The sequence below is a fragment of the Nanorana parkeri genome, unplaced genomic scaffold (genome assembly GCF_000935625.1).
Source record: "Nanorana parkeri isolate BGI_ZX_2015 unplaced genomic scaffold, ASM93562v1 scaffold712, whole genome shotgun sequence".
NCBI classification, from domain to species: Eukaryota; Metazoa; Chordata; class Amphibia; order Anura; family Dicroglossidae; genus Nanorana; species Nanorana parkeri.
Window position 1 is genome coordinate 230445 of NW_017306980.1, and position 14508 is coordinate 244952.

At 43.6% G+C, this 14508-nt stretch overlaps 1 protein-coding gene across 1 annotated transcript; it reads right to left on the minus strand.

The window, feature by feature from the left end:
* Window positions 1–2676: 2676 nt before the first annotated feature.
* LOC108793028 (hemagglutinin/amebocyte aggregation factor-like) lies at window positions 2677–11176 on the minus strand. The gene is made up of 5 exons (XM_018563931.1): window positions 11125–11176; window positions 6738–6813; window positions 6306–6491; window positions 5932–6084; window positions 2677–2716 (listed from the first exon to the last, which is right to left on the minus strand). Exons 1-5 carry the CDS (start codon window positions 11174–11176, stop codon window positions 2677–2679), a joined length of 507 nt encoding a protein of 168 aa, XP_018419433.1.
* Window positions 11177–14508: the final 3332 nt, after the last annotated feature.

Genomic DNA, 14508 nt, shown 5'->3' on the forward strand with positions numbered 1-14508 from the left:
TCTTCTATCGATGAGAGTCCTGACTCAGTATCCTCTGAGGTAACATCACTAAACTCTTCAGTTTTTGGTCTAATTTTTGATCCGCCGAAAGAACTTTGTCTCCTCCCCTCCCATTTGTGTTTTTTATCCTTCTCATACTTTAGATCTTTTTTCTCTACTAAGTCCTTTGTGAATCTTTCTACATGAGCTTTTAGTTCATTTTGGCATTGCTCAAAATCATCCCTTTCCTTATATTTATGAAAGTGGACCAACATTTCATCAATATGCAGACTAATGTTTTTTATCTCAGTCTCATAATGTTCTATAAGTAAAATCATCATAGTTTTGCTGCATATATTAAAATTGTGTTCCCACTTTGTTTTTAAATCCTCAGTAATGTTTCTAATAATGGGAAAAATTTGTATTAATAGACCTTGTGGACAGGTATCACTCTCTAGATATTTCTCTTCTTTAGAGAAATGAATCGCTTTTATGCGATCTGACTAGCTCTATATGGACAAATTGAGGAGAGAGGAGGGAGATCGGGTACTGATTCTCAGTTCTCAGTGCACAGAGCCACATCGCCCGGGATGGATAGGGACAGCGACGGCAATCAGAGGTAAGGAGGGGGGGTGCACCTTCACTTCCATCATACAAGCGATCGGGCGTCTTCACAGACGCCGGACCGCTTGTATGTGAACGGCCATCGCTGGCCGTTTAAAATCCAGGCGATTTCCCGCTCATGCGCGCCAGGGAGCGCACGCGCGGGCACGAAGGACATCTAAAGACGCCCACCCGCAAGCAGGAGACTCCCGTCCGGCCGTCTTTCATCGATCGGCGGACGGGAGGTGCTACATTCAGCTCTATATGCTGGGTTGTCTACTTCAAAAGTATCCTTTTCCAACAATTCAGCTCCATATAGATACAAGTTTTTAGAAAGGAATCAACATTTGGATACCGTGGTGTTGAATTTATTTCATATATACATCTTTTGTGAAGTACAAACCTTTTTAAAAAAACTTTCAGGTGTCATCATAGTGATCACTACCACCTGAGGACTGCTTTCAGCGATCTCCATCTTGTTTGACCCAATGTGTATGTCCTGTATGCTGGTTTTCATATGAATTAACCATTTCCTTCAGTTTCTTGCATAGATATTGAATTGATCATCTATGTAGGATACACAGAGTACCTTTTCAGATCATGTGAAATATGATCCTGTTTTTAAATATGCTTTGTTAATAAATTTTGCTATTTTTATAGATATTAGTTTGTGTGTTATATTTTTCCCAGGGAATGTATCCCTTTGGGGGATATATTGTTTCTTTACTCCATAATTTGTACATAGTTGGCTATTTTTGCTGCACTGATGCTTAAAAAAATGCAGTTCGAGAACCTAAAAACGTCTGGAACAAAAGTGACAAGACCAAACCTGAACCTTCTGCTTACAACCATGAACACTTTTTAAGAGAGAAATCAGCAAGGCCTATAAGAGAAGCACACTATCTCTACCATGAAGCATGGAGGTAAGTCTGAACTGTTTTAGTGGTGTCTGAGCTACAGCAACACAGGGAGTTCAGTCAAAAGTGGAAAGATGAATGCAGATACAATTTCAGAAAATATTGGAGGAAAAATTTACCAGACCCGACATTCTGCAAGGGCTGTACTCGGACTTTCCAGCATGATAATATATCCAAAACATAATGCCAAACTGACCCTTCAGTGGCTGTGGCAGAAAAAAGTGAAGGTTTTGGAGTGGCCATCACAATCTCTGGATCTCAACATCATTCAGTTACTTTGGGGAGATCTAACACATGCAGTTCATGTTGGCCAACCAAAGAATTTACAGGACCTGCAGGCTTTTTGCCAGGAAGAATGGGCAGTTTTACTGCATGAGAATATAAAGGGTCTCATTCATAACTCTCACAAAAGGCCGCAAGCCATTATTGATGCTAAAGGGGGCAATGCACGATATTAAAGCAGAATGGACAACTCGTATCCTTTACAGTCAAGGAAGGTGCCATCTTAGCCTCTATATGGATTGCAGTTGCCATGGTGTTGCACATGTGATCATCTATGACACCGGCCATCTGAGGGCTTGAAAGTTCAGTTGAGAGCTGAAATAAGCACACTGGCAACCTTGACAGTCGGCATGCCTTAAAAGACCATTAAATTGGTGGGTCAAGTTCGAGTATCAAGAGGACCATTTTTTAAATTTCATTTATTGCTACGATTTATTTGAAGATTATTCTATTCTGTTATGGCCAAGAGTTTAATTTGGATTACATTAAAAATAAAAGAAATAATGTTTGGTCTGTTCCTTCATGTTTTCTTATACAATAGTCCACATCTTACAAATGTCAGGGGTATGTAAACCTATGAGCACAACTTTATTTGTTAAAAATTAAAACTGTAATGATGAATTTAGGAGTATTCTTCCTAGCCCTCTGAGATACAACCGGGTAACTTCTAGACTGCCTTCCCTTGCACGGAACAGCTAATGTAAAGTTCACCAACTTCACGTAGTCTGCCCAAGTACTTTTTTAGGACCTTTTAATGACATGGATTTCAGCAAGAATGTAAATGAAGGAAGTTAAAAGTCATATTTTCGTAGTCGAATTTTATTGAACACACCAGCTATATATTTCACAAGCTACAAGACGAAACTGTTGCACCACCAAGAGGTTGGAGGTGGTATTACATCTTCTCACAGTAGTAAAAGTTCCACCGTCTGTCCCTAAAAACAAAACACATTTGTTGAATTTGTGTCAGATAATAAAAAAGCGACAAGTGATGAGTGACTCCATTGTAGGTATATGGGCTCAGAAATGCCTGTGGTAAGGACTTAAACCCCCAGGAATATATAATTCTCTATTAAAACCCCAGGAATATATAAACCCTCCGACTTCAGCTTAATTGTGAGGGGTCAGAGGTCAGCTCTAGTCAGGGGCGTCCCGAGGCTGGTCATGGTCACCGGGTGACACCCCACCGTGACATCACCGCGCATGCTTGTGACATCACCATGCGCGGCGATGTCATTGCGCATGTGCGGTGATCTTATTGATACCTACCGGCGCCCATCTTGGTGATGGACACTGGCAGAGAGAGGAGGGGATGTTCACCCGCCGGGTCCCCTCCTTTCTCCCGAAACTGTCGGGTGCTCAGTCCATGACCGAGTGCCTGGTGTTTCAGAGGGGGGTGACACCAAAATGACTGTCAGTCATTTTGGTGTCACACCTCCAGTGGTGTCACCCAGGTGCTGTACCCCCCGCACCCCCCTTGTGACGCCACTGGCTCTAGTGTCAGGGTTACAATACATACTATATATATAGAGATAAAAAGAGAGTATGTTCATATATTATATTCAGGCAGGTAAGTACACTACATGTTTATTATTTCTTTACTGTGTTTTTTTTAATGGTTTTTCTTCAATAGAGGTGGTAATGGTGTTGGATATATTCCATTTCTATACTGTTCTCAGTAAGTTATCCTCATTTTTATACTTAATCTAGTAATAAAACAGTCAGCATTGTATATGGGTGGCCAGATCATGGTGTAGTGCTAGTATATGTTTTTTTTTTCCGGTCGAGTATACGAGTGGCTAGCACTGTGTATACAGTTTAGTGAGTCTGCATCTGGAATTAACCCAAAAAATGTTTTCCATGCTGATGGTTTTTCCACTTTTGTTATGGAAAAATCCATTCTCCTTTTTTTAAAAATAAATACATAAAGCTAAATAAGTTAAATGTAAATTTGGCCATGTATGGAGCAGATTTCAGCCGATTCCAGATGAACTGACCGTAATTTGAGCTGTTTGTGGCCCTGCCGTCACCCATCCACTCAACAAAAGTCGATTTTTCAATTGACTTTTGTTAAAGGAGCCGGTCTGATAATTTTTGCCTGAACAGTGCCTTCATTCGATCCATATGCAGGTACTGTCCAGGTATTCAGTAGCCACTGCCACATCCGGAGGGCTGCAGAGGAGGCTCAGAGTCATCATAGTAGTCTGTGCCACATACAGGAAGCTCTTACCCATTCCGGCAAGGCTGGAGCGACTTTCTCACTGGTACAGTGAACAAAGAGATTTGCTGTCTTGGTGCCTCCTCTATTCAGAAAACATGTTGTATTTGTTTCAATAGATACAAGGCATTCTCTGATTGGATGAGGTGGTGATAGTGACATCATCTGCCCCTCCTTTTCATCTCTTCTAACATCTTGTATTCATTGAAAAGAATACACGTGTTCTGAATGAAGGAGGTTCTGAGAAAGGGGATAAGTCGCTCCTGCACCGCTGGAACAGGAAAGTGCTTCTTGTATGAGGCAGAAACTACTATGATGATTTTTAGACTCCCCTGCAGTCCTCCAGATGTGATATTGATATATAAAAGTAAACAAGCTGGCCCGATGTAAATCTTAAAATAGATTATTCCTAGAGTTCAGCTTTAAGGTTCATGCAGTACTCCAGGATTGAAGCTGAAAGCTACTTTCATGTCAAAATATAATTAAAAACTTGAAGCTGGAGGTTTTTTTTGGAAGAGATTTGTATGACACTTCTGCCAAAAAACCTTTTACTCAAATGTTGCTACGGACCCTCCAATTAAAGATGGTTTAAAGTGACACTAAACTCCGGAGTTACCTCTTCAAAATACATTCAAGTACCCGAACTATTAACAAAAATGTATTTTATTTGTGTATCACTAGGCTGTAGATCCTCAAATCATCTCTGAATTGGTGCTGACACTGTCCTTCCTTCTGGAAGGTGGCTACAATTGTTCCCCATGGTCCCTGTGTGTGTTGTAAAGTCGCCACCGCTCCAAGCTCGCTCCTGTGATGTGTGACTACAATCTCACTTTTAGTTTACTAATTTGTATTGAGATTGTAGTCTATTGAAAGAAGTGAAATCCAATGAATGAAAGGGGCTGGGGAGAAAGAGGTTGGGTAATGCTGGATGTCCTCCAACCAGGAAATGAAGTGGGCTCTATCTGACTTGCTGCAGCTTCTAACGCAGGGGTAGCCAAATTCTGGCCCTCCAGCTGTGGTGAAACTACAAATCCCATGATGCATCTCTCTCCGGGAGTCATGTCTGTGGCTTTGAGAATCTTGCAATGCCTCATGGGATTCGTAGTTCCACCACACCTGGAGGGCCGGAGTTTGGCTACCCCTGCTCTAATGGATGATGTGAAAAGCTCACAGTGTGCAGTGAAATCAGAATAAGCAATTTCAGGCCAGGAGAGGGGCCGGTACAACTGTACAAGACTGAAACTAAGTCTGGGGATCAGCTTTAAAGTTCTGCTTTAGGGGCTTCAAGACAACTGCTATACCTAATGTTCTTCTGCTGGGAATTTGGTGGATGTCTTTTTTCAGTCTGACTGCTGTGTAAATAGGGGTAATGCACCCCAGAAAAGAGAAGTGGGAAGTAGACCTCAAAGCAATGAGCAAGGTGACCAGGAGGACATTTTCTCAATGGGGACACAGCAGTAAAACCCTGAGGTCGGGTTCACATCTGTGCACTGCAGTAATATGCAAACTGACTGCTATGGTACATGTGAAGTAATCTGAATGGTGTCTCCAGTCCTAAAACCAAACCATCAAGGATGTGTAAAACAGCCTCTCTCAACCTTTTTACCCAGGAGGAACCCTTGAAATAATTCCAGGTTTTAGGAAACCTCTGGTAAAAATGAGGATAGAGATCACTGATAATAACTACCTATATTGAATACTGATAATAGCTACCTATATTGAATGTCAGTGAGAAGATGCCTCCTTTACTTTGGTTTAGGCACCTTTTTTATTGTAGGAGGGACATCAATCTGTCACTGTTCAAGGAACCTCTAGAAATCTCTGAAGTTACCCTAGGGTTCCACAGAAGCATGATTGAGAAAGCCTAGTGTCTGACTGGGGGCCATCTTGGCTAGAAATGTACTATGACTAGAAGCAATATAAAATACATACTCTTTGCTGTTATCATGGTAGCTGTGTGCACCGGTCAGGTATGCATTAGCAGGCGCATCCCATCTCAAGTAGCCATCAAAGTTATTGACGTAACCACTCCACTTGCAGTTACGGGTAGCTTTTACCTCTCCTTGGCAGCAAAGGAACCTCCACCTAAAACAAATGACAGTTTGTGTCATGTAAAAATCGTTTTGTGGCAGAACAGAAGTTCAAGGAAGATTCCCTAAACTAATCACACAGAGGAACTGTCCCCAACTGTCTATTAATGAGTCTGTCTTTGTAAATACCACCATCAGGACAACAGGACGTGGCTATTGGAAAACATTACTAAAAACTGTTTAGTCTTAGCATCTAATTACTAGAGTGTGATTCACCTCCTGTCTTCCGCCTTGTTATCGTGGTAGCTGTCCACGCCGGTTATGACAGAGCCAAATGGGCAGGTGTAACTGAACTCTTGGTCAAAGTTATTGACGTATCCCGACCAGGTACAAGTCGCACTGTTGAAAGTGTTCTTACAGCTGAAATCCCACATACGGTCTTCACGACCATTGTCATGGATGCTGGGAGATGAAATGAGAGAGATCAACAATGAATGGTCCTTCCATATATACAAACACTGGTAAGATAAAACATGGTTAGATGAGGACTGTCAAGTGATATGTTGAATGTAAGCAGAAGAAACGTGTAAAAAGACCTTTCAAGAGTTCCTTTCATCAAACATTCACTCTAACTTGGAAATAATGGACCAAACTGATCCAAACCTCCATGACAGTTCCTGCGTGTTGCAATAAGAGGCTTATTATTACCTGATGACCATACTGATGCTCTGGCGTTGCTGACACTGAAAAGTGAGAGGTTGGTCATAAGCATTAACCCATCGTTCTGTAGGAAAGAGACAGAATCCCAAATTATTAACATGATAAAAAAACTAAGGCTGCACATTTATAAAATGGCTCTGTATCCCAATTCTGAAGAGCTTGTATGAAACAACTATTCACAGGGACATACTGTAAGTAACATCATAAATTTCTTTGAATGAGGTTTATACACAGGACTCTGTAGGCAACTTATATTATATATGTGCAATAAGGGTTAGATCGGGGATTTTTTTTTTTTTTAAGTCCATTAACATACAAAGTACCACCCAAGCCTGGAGATCTTTAGCCCTTTGTTAGGACAGACAATCCTGCACATCTAGTTTACAACTGATAATGAGGTCTGCCAACACAGTACAGGCAGGGTTAACTATGGTAAATATAACTCCCTAGCCTTAATATTACATATGAATAAAAAACTAAGAAACATTTTTCAGCAAGTTAAAAGGTAAACAGCAATTTTGAAATATTTTTGTAACAAATAGAAATTAGGTGTTATTCCAATTTGGCTGCAAAAGTGGTAATATGTTTTAAAGTAGCTCCCAGCTCCAACCTGAAAGATTTTAATGGGGGTATTGGCTATAGCTTTAACCACTTCAAGACCAGGTGTTTAGACCCCCTTCCTGGCCAGGCCATTTTTCAGTATTCAGCGCTGCGGTACTTTTACTTATTCCGTCATGCAACGCTGTACTGAAATTAATTTTATACCATTTTTTGGGGACAGATAGAGCTTTATTTCGGTGGTATTTAATCACCACTGGGGTTTTTATTTTTTACTATAATTAGGAAAAATTACAGAAAATTTGGGGAAAAAAAAGTTTTTTTTAACATTATGTTAGGAAACATTTATTATTACCCAGTTTTTTGGTAAAATATAAAAGATCGGGTCACGTCGGGTAAATAGACACCAAACATGTCAGGCTTTAAAATTGCGTGCACCCGCGAAATCGCAGAAAACTACCATACCCAAAATTGGCCATAGGCGACACTTTAAAAGCTTTTACTGCTCATCGGTTTAGTGTTATTAGTGATTGATGGCCCTAGAATTATTGCTCTCACTCCGACGTCCACGCTGATATGTAACATGTGCGGCGTAATGGGCGCAATCGTCTTTTTTGCACTTATGTGCCCCGACGCATGTTTGCATGCGTGTATGTATGGGTGGGGACTTTACATTTTTTTTTTGTTTTTTATGTGTAACTTTACATTTCGGAGGGGGGGGGGGACATTTTTTCCCCTTTTTTTCCCCACTAAACTTTATTGCTATCACATACGGGGTCTAATAAAACCCCCTATGTGATAGCAAAATATGTGACAGGTCCTCCCAAAAGAAGCTGATGAAGCACAGATCTGCTCCATCAGCTTCTTTCCAGCTTCTGAAGCTGGAGAGTGACACAAGAATGCGGAAGTGATGTATTATACAACACTTCCGCATTCTTGCAGAGGAGAGGGGACCGGAGGGAGCTCGTGTAACGATCTCCCTCTGATACCCTGTGACACAGGCGACATGCTGATCCCGGGCTCGCACCAGGCACAGCGGAGCCCCGGATCAGCGGGACAACGACGGGGGATGCAGAGGGGGAAACCGGTCAGCACCCCATACATGCGGCGGATCGCTTGTATGGTAACAGGCATCGCTGCGTGTTTTAAAATATCGTCCATTTCCCGCTCGCGTGGGCCAAGGGGGCGTGTCTGAGCGAACGTCTAAAGACGCCCTCTCAGATCTAGAGAGCTCCGGGCCGGCCGTTTTTTTACTACGGCCGGCCTGGAGGTAGTTAAAGAGAACCTGAGGCCAGACTATGCACACATATTCTGAACAAGCACTAAAAGCACTTTAAAACATGCCCACATTCATCTATGTAGCAATAGGCATTGTGGAAAAATTATTTTTCAAATCTCACAACAGTAGCACTAAAATAACATCTCCTTTCCACTTATTTTCTAAGGAGAGCAAAAAATTGGCAGCCTGCCAGCCCTTTAACATAAGCATACTGCAGATACTTCTAAGTAGGTAGATGCTTCTAAGCTGTTGGAATGCCAATACTGTCCCATCCGTTTTATACTTAGTAAACGCCACTTTCTTTTCATTAATGTGTTGTTTTACTGTTTTATTTAGCCATATTGGCTTTGTTTTGGATCTTTTACTTTTGTTACCCAACGGTATACACCTGGTAATAGCATTTTTTTATTCGTTCTTGAAACAGTCCCACTTTTGGTCAAAGTTTAGTTCATATTAAATAAGTTTTCCCATATCAATGAGAGGAAGCTGCCCATTAAAAAATATAAGATGGAGAGGACTGCATTGGCATTCCAGAGCTACAAGGAATGCAATAGGAGATGTAAAAGTGCAATGCGGGCCGCTAAAAAAATTATGAAAAACATATAGCCACAGTCAGTAAGAAGAACTCCAAAAAATGATTCCAATAGATAAACAGTAAAAAGGTAACAAAGGAGCAGGTAGGCCCAATAAAAGATGAGAACTGGAGATTAATCACAAATGACAAGGAGAAGGCTGAGGTAATAAACTCATTTTTCTCCTCAGTATACACTCAAGAAAAAGAAAGATTTAATGGACATAATAAGAATGTGAGTAGCTTAGTGCGCAGTGGTTGATGGTAGCGGGGGTTCAGCAAAGACTAAAGAAACTTAGTGAGTAAATCATTAGGACCAGATAACTTGCACCCCAGGGTACTTAAAGAGCTCAGCCAGGTTATAGCGAGACCGTTATTCCTCATTTTCAAGGACTCGTTAATGACTGGAAGGGTACCAAGTGATTGGCGTAAGGCAATGGTAGTACCAATATTCAAAAAAGGTTAAAAATGCCAACAATGGAACTACAGACCAGTCAGTCTAACATCAATAGTATGCAAACTGTTTGAGGGAATGATAAAGGACTATTTAAAGGATTTTGTTTGTGGCAATGGTATAATAAGTGATAATCCGCATGGATTTATGAAGGACCGTTCTTGCCAGACAAACCTACTAACATTCTACCAGGGGGTGAGTAGAGATCTGGATAGAGAAAGGCCAGTGGATGTGGTCAGGCCCGGCGCTAGCGCAAGGCAAGTAAGGCGGCCGCCTTACGGCGCTGCAGGTGAAGGCGGAAAAAACAGGGCATTTTGACAAGTACTAGTACTTGTCAAAATGCCCCGATGTTTGCGCTATGTTTTTTTTTTTCCACTTACCTTCGGTGCGGGAGAGCAGCGGCGAGTCAGCGCTGGTCCGGTGGGAGGAGCTCCAGGTGGGGTCCTAATTTAGCTGGCCGGCGACTGCCTGAGGATCCCGACACGCGCGGCACCTCAGGCAGTGGCCGGCCAGCTAAATTAGGACCCCACCTGGAGCTCCTCCCACCGGACAAGCGCTGACTCTCCGCTGCTCTCCCTTACTGAAGGTAAGTGAAAAAAACAAAACATAGCGCAAACATCGGGGCATTTTGACAAGTACAAGTACTTGTCAAAATGCCCTGTTTTTACAGGGGGTTGGAGAGGGGGGCGCAAAAATGCACCTTGCCTGTGTAAGCAAGAATGCCAGCACCGGCCCTGTATAGGCTGCAGTGGTGGTAACACCATAAAGTGGTGGAGATTCGGGCACCATGTCTCAGAGTGTGCACTGCAGGGGGCACCCTCCAGAAACATCACCCCCTTCCCTCCCACCCACACTGGCTGATTGACAGCATAAAACCTTCTTGTGCCTTGTCTACTACCATGCTTTGCGGAGCAAATCTTCTTCCAGTGTCACATGACTACATCACATGATACCAGCCTGATCCTCTGGAGAATACCCTCCTCTGAGGCTCCATCCTCCAACACAGGAAGCGGACCAGCGGGGATCATGAAACCAGATTTTTAACTCTTCTTTGCTCTGGTACCTTGGCTTCCAGTAAAACCTATGGCACATTCCTTTTGGAAATGCAGCAGCATATACTGACATTTACTGATTGTATTACTGACTTCATTAGGTCTTTTTAGCTGTAGATGGCAGTATAGTGCAATGTTAGTCTCACTGTGAATGCTTATCTATGATACACAGAAAGCTGTTTTTACTCTCTATATGTTTTCCTGCACAATAGAGCATTCCTCAAGATCTCTGTGCTTCATCCAAACACATAACGATTAATTTTCACACAATTCAGTTAAAAGGAGCGCATTTTCTTTCTTTTAATTTGTGCAATACTTTGTCTTCTCAAGGAACTTATTTGAGGGTACGTCTACTCAAAAATCTAATTCTAGTATTGGAAGGATACTGGCAAGTTATATAATCACAAGATTTCTCATCTTTCTTGAACCCCAAAGACTCTAACCTTCTGTCACGATCTTACCTTGCGGCGCTTCGCCCGTACGTCCCGGCTCCTCCTTCAGCATCGCCGTCATCCTTTGTCGCTACAGACGCGACGGCCCACTAGACGCCGGCTCCCTTGATAAAACAGAGGGAGATTCAATTGCTCGGCGTTCAAGCAAGGAGAATGAACATTGAGCAATTGCTCCCCTGTGTGCTGCACCTCTCTCCATCCTCATTTTGGGACAAGTTATGCTGGTCATGCTGAGCACTACAACTTAACCATTGGAGTTCCAGGGACCTTTATTCAGCTGTACCTGCTGTGCAAACCGCAAGTAACCTGTAGTGATTACAGGGCATTCCACTATCACTGTAACTTGTGCATATACTCCTGTATACATTATCATCTGAAACCAGGGACTATCTTCAATACTTAGTGATTGAGTTATACTGACACAGTGTATTGGCTAAACTTGTGCTTAACCACTCATTAGACCCCACACTGTACGTTAGCTGGAAAGCAACCACTCCTTATCTAACTTACTTTGTGATTGACATCTCAGAAAATTGATACCTCTGTATGACGATAATACAGAGGTATATGGTTTATAGTTATACTGGTGGTATATGATATTTGTGGGAGCTACGCCCCCTCTTCTCCACTAATGAGGGTTATAGTAGCATCCCCAGCCTGATCCACCTACTTATCAATGAAGGCTGTAATAAATAAATCCGCAGCTGTGATCCTAAAGTGTTATAAGGCCCCATTTACACTAAGCGACATACCTCACAAGTGGATTTCCTCGCGACGGGATAGCGCAACTGGCTGGGCGACATTCCAGCGACGATCGCGCGACCTTCGCCATCGGGCTGCATTAAAAAATAGAAAAATTGCGCGACATCCGCGGGAAAAAGGGTCCTGCTGAAGCGACAGCGACAAGCGACGGGCGACATAGAGCTGTACATTAGAACAGCTCCATTGAATAACATAGGCCAATGACTTCTCGCGATATCGCGCGGCGAAAGTGCGCGATTTATCGCTTAGTGTGAATGGGGCCTTAAGCTCAAACATTACACCTTCCCTTTCCAACACTAAAACCATTAAAAGAGTGTCCCTCAGTGGTACATCGGTCTCTGTACAGAGGAGCTTACACTCTAATGTCCCCCCCCCCCACAGTAATACACTATTATTATACATTTATATAGCTCTGAAATATACCACAGTGTTGTACAGAGAAGTCACATCAGCCTCTTCCATAGGAGCTGAGCTTACACTCTAATGCAGAATACCATCAGCTATAGAGGACTAAAAATCAGAGCAATATATCCAGCAATGCAGAATAACAGTATATGAATTTGGTACATACTCTATGCTGCCACTCTGCTCCGGGGTAACAGCCTGAAGTCTCGGCCAAAGGTTCTCAGGAGGGGAAGAATGGCAGCCGGCAGAAGCCCTGTAAGAAGGCGCCGCGTTGTTCCCCAGAAGGCTGCTGCGCGGGACCTAACACAACTGAATCCATTTGAAAAATAAAATTTCCGAGTTTCAGAGCTCACTTGTAACGCAGAGGTCAGTAGTGTAATGCAGAGTACAGAGGTCAGCGGTGTGATGCAGAATACAGCAGTGTGACGCAGAGGGCAGAGGTCAGCGGTGTGACTTATAGTGCAGAGGTCAGTGGTTTGCCGCAGAGTGCAGCATTGTGACGCACTGTGCAGAGTTCAGCAGTGTGATGCAGAGTGCAGAGCTCAGTGGTGTGACTTACAGTGCAGAGGTCAGCAGTGTGACTTACAGTGAAGAGGTCAGAGGTGTGACGCAGAGGTCAGCAGTGTGATGCAGAGTGCAGAGGTCAGCGGTGTGATTTACAGTGAAGAGGTCAGAGGTGTCGCAGAGTGCAGAGGTCTATGGTGTGACCTACAGTTCAGAGTTCAGTAGTGTGATCTACAATGCAGAGGTCAGCAGTGTGATCTACAGTTCAGAGTTCAGTGGTGTGATCTACAATGCAGAGGTCAGCGGTGTGATCTACAGTGCAGAGGTCAGGGTGTGATGCAGAATGCAGAGGTCAGCGGTGTGAGCCCCCCTGAGACCTGGCAAAGCCCCCACAGATCCTGCAGGATCTCAGGGGGTCTCTGCAGGATCTGTGGCGGGCTTTGCAGGCTGCAGAGCCCACCATTGGATCCTGCAAAGCCCACCACAGATTCTGCAAAGCCCCCGGAGACCCAGCAAAGCCCCCCACCGATCCTGCAGGATCTCAGGGGGGCTCTGCAGGATGTGTGGTGGGCTTTGCAGGCTGCAGATCCTGCAAAGCCCTCCTGAGACCCTACAGTCTGCAGGATCTCAGGGGGGTTGTGCAGGATCTGTGGTGGGCTTTGCAGACTGCAGAGCCCCCTACGGATCCTGCAGAGCCAACCAAAGAGTATTGCATGCACACCCGAGACTCTTTGGTGGGCTGTGCAGAATCTATTTTGGGCTCTGCCAGCACAGTCCTCTTACCTTGCACGGCCTGACCTCTTTGGAACACGGCCTCCTTGTCCTCGGCACCCGACTGGATGGCCTCCTCATCCTCGGCACCCGACACGGCCTCCTTGTCATCTTCGCCGCCCGACTGACTGAAGCTCCCGCGACGCCTCCTCCGTCGGTGTCTCTTCCGTCTCTGGGCCACTCGACAAATGTTTTTCTCCAATGGGGCCGCTTGCCACATTTCATACTTTAGAATAAAACTTAACTATATCCAGTTATCCAGTTTAAGTACTACAGACACTAATACACACTCACAATAAGATCCTATTCATATCTGTAGGTTTAGGTGCATCGTTGCATCCCTAAACGAAAGTATTCACAATGGCCACCCATGTAACGAAGGTATTCACAATGACCGCCAATGTAACAAAAGTATTCACAATGACCGCCAATGTAAAGAAAGTGTTCACAATGATCGCCAATGTAAAGAAAATGTTCACAATGAGTGACCGCCAATGTAAAGAAAGTGTTCACAATGAGTGACCGCCAATGTAACGAAAGTGTTCACAATGAGTGACCGCCAATGTAACGAAAGTGTTCACAATGACCGCCAAAGTAAAGAAAGTGTTCACAATGACCGCTAATGTAAAGAAAGTGTTCACAATGACCGGCAATGTAACAAAGTGTTCACAATGACCGCCATTGTAATGAAAGTGTTCACAATGACTGCCAATGTAACAAAGGTATACACCATACATATGCTTAAACTTACCTTGTTCTTGCAGTCTTCAGGCAGTTTTTTCTTCTCTAGCAGCGGGGGAGCAGGGCGGTGAAATTATTTACATATGAATGGGTTTGTGGCTTATTGATATGCAAATTACAGGGGCCCATTCATATGCTAATATCTCGGCCGGGACAGTGCTTCCTGCAGCAAGCTCCGGGGAGACCACAGAGCAGATAGAGCTGGGTGAG

Excerpts from the sequence above, each read along its gene's own strand:
- LOC108793028 (XM_018563931.1), bottom strand. The coding sequence starts at position 11,176 with ATGACGGCGATGCTGAAGGAGGAGCCGGGACGTACGGGCGAAGCGCCG. Across the intron at positions 6,492-6,737 it reads AGCATCAGTATGGTCATCAG|CATCCATGACAATGGTCGTG; the intron begins GTAATAATAAGC and ends TTCATCTCCCAG. Across the intron at positions 6,085-6,305 it reads AACAAGGCGGAAGACAGGAG|GTGGAGGTTCCTTTGCTGCC; the intron begins GTGAATCACACT and ends CATTTGTTTTAG.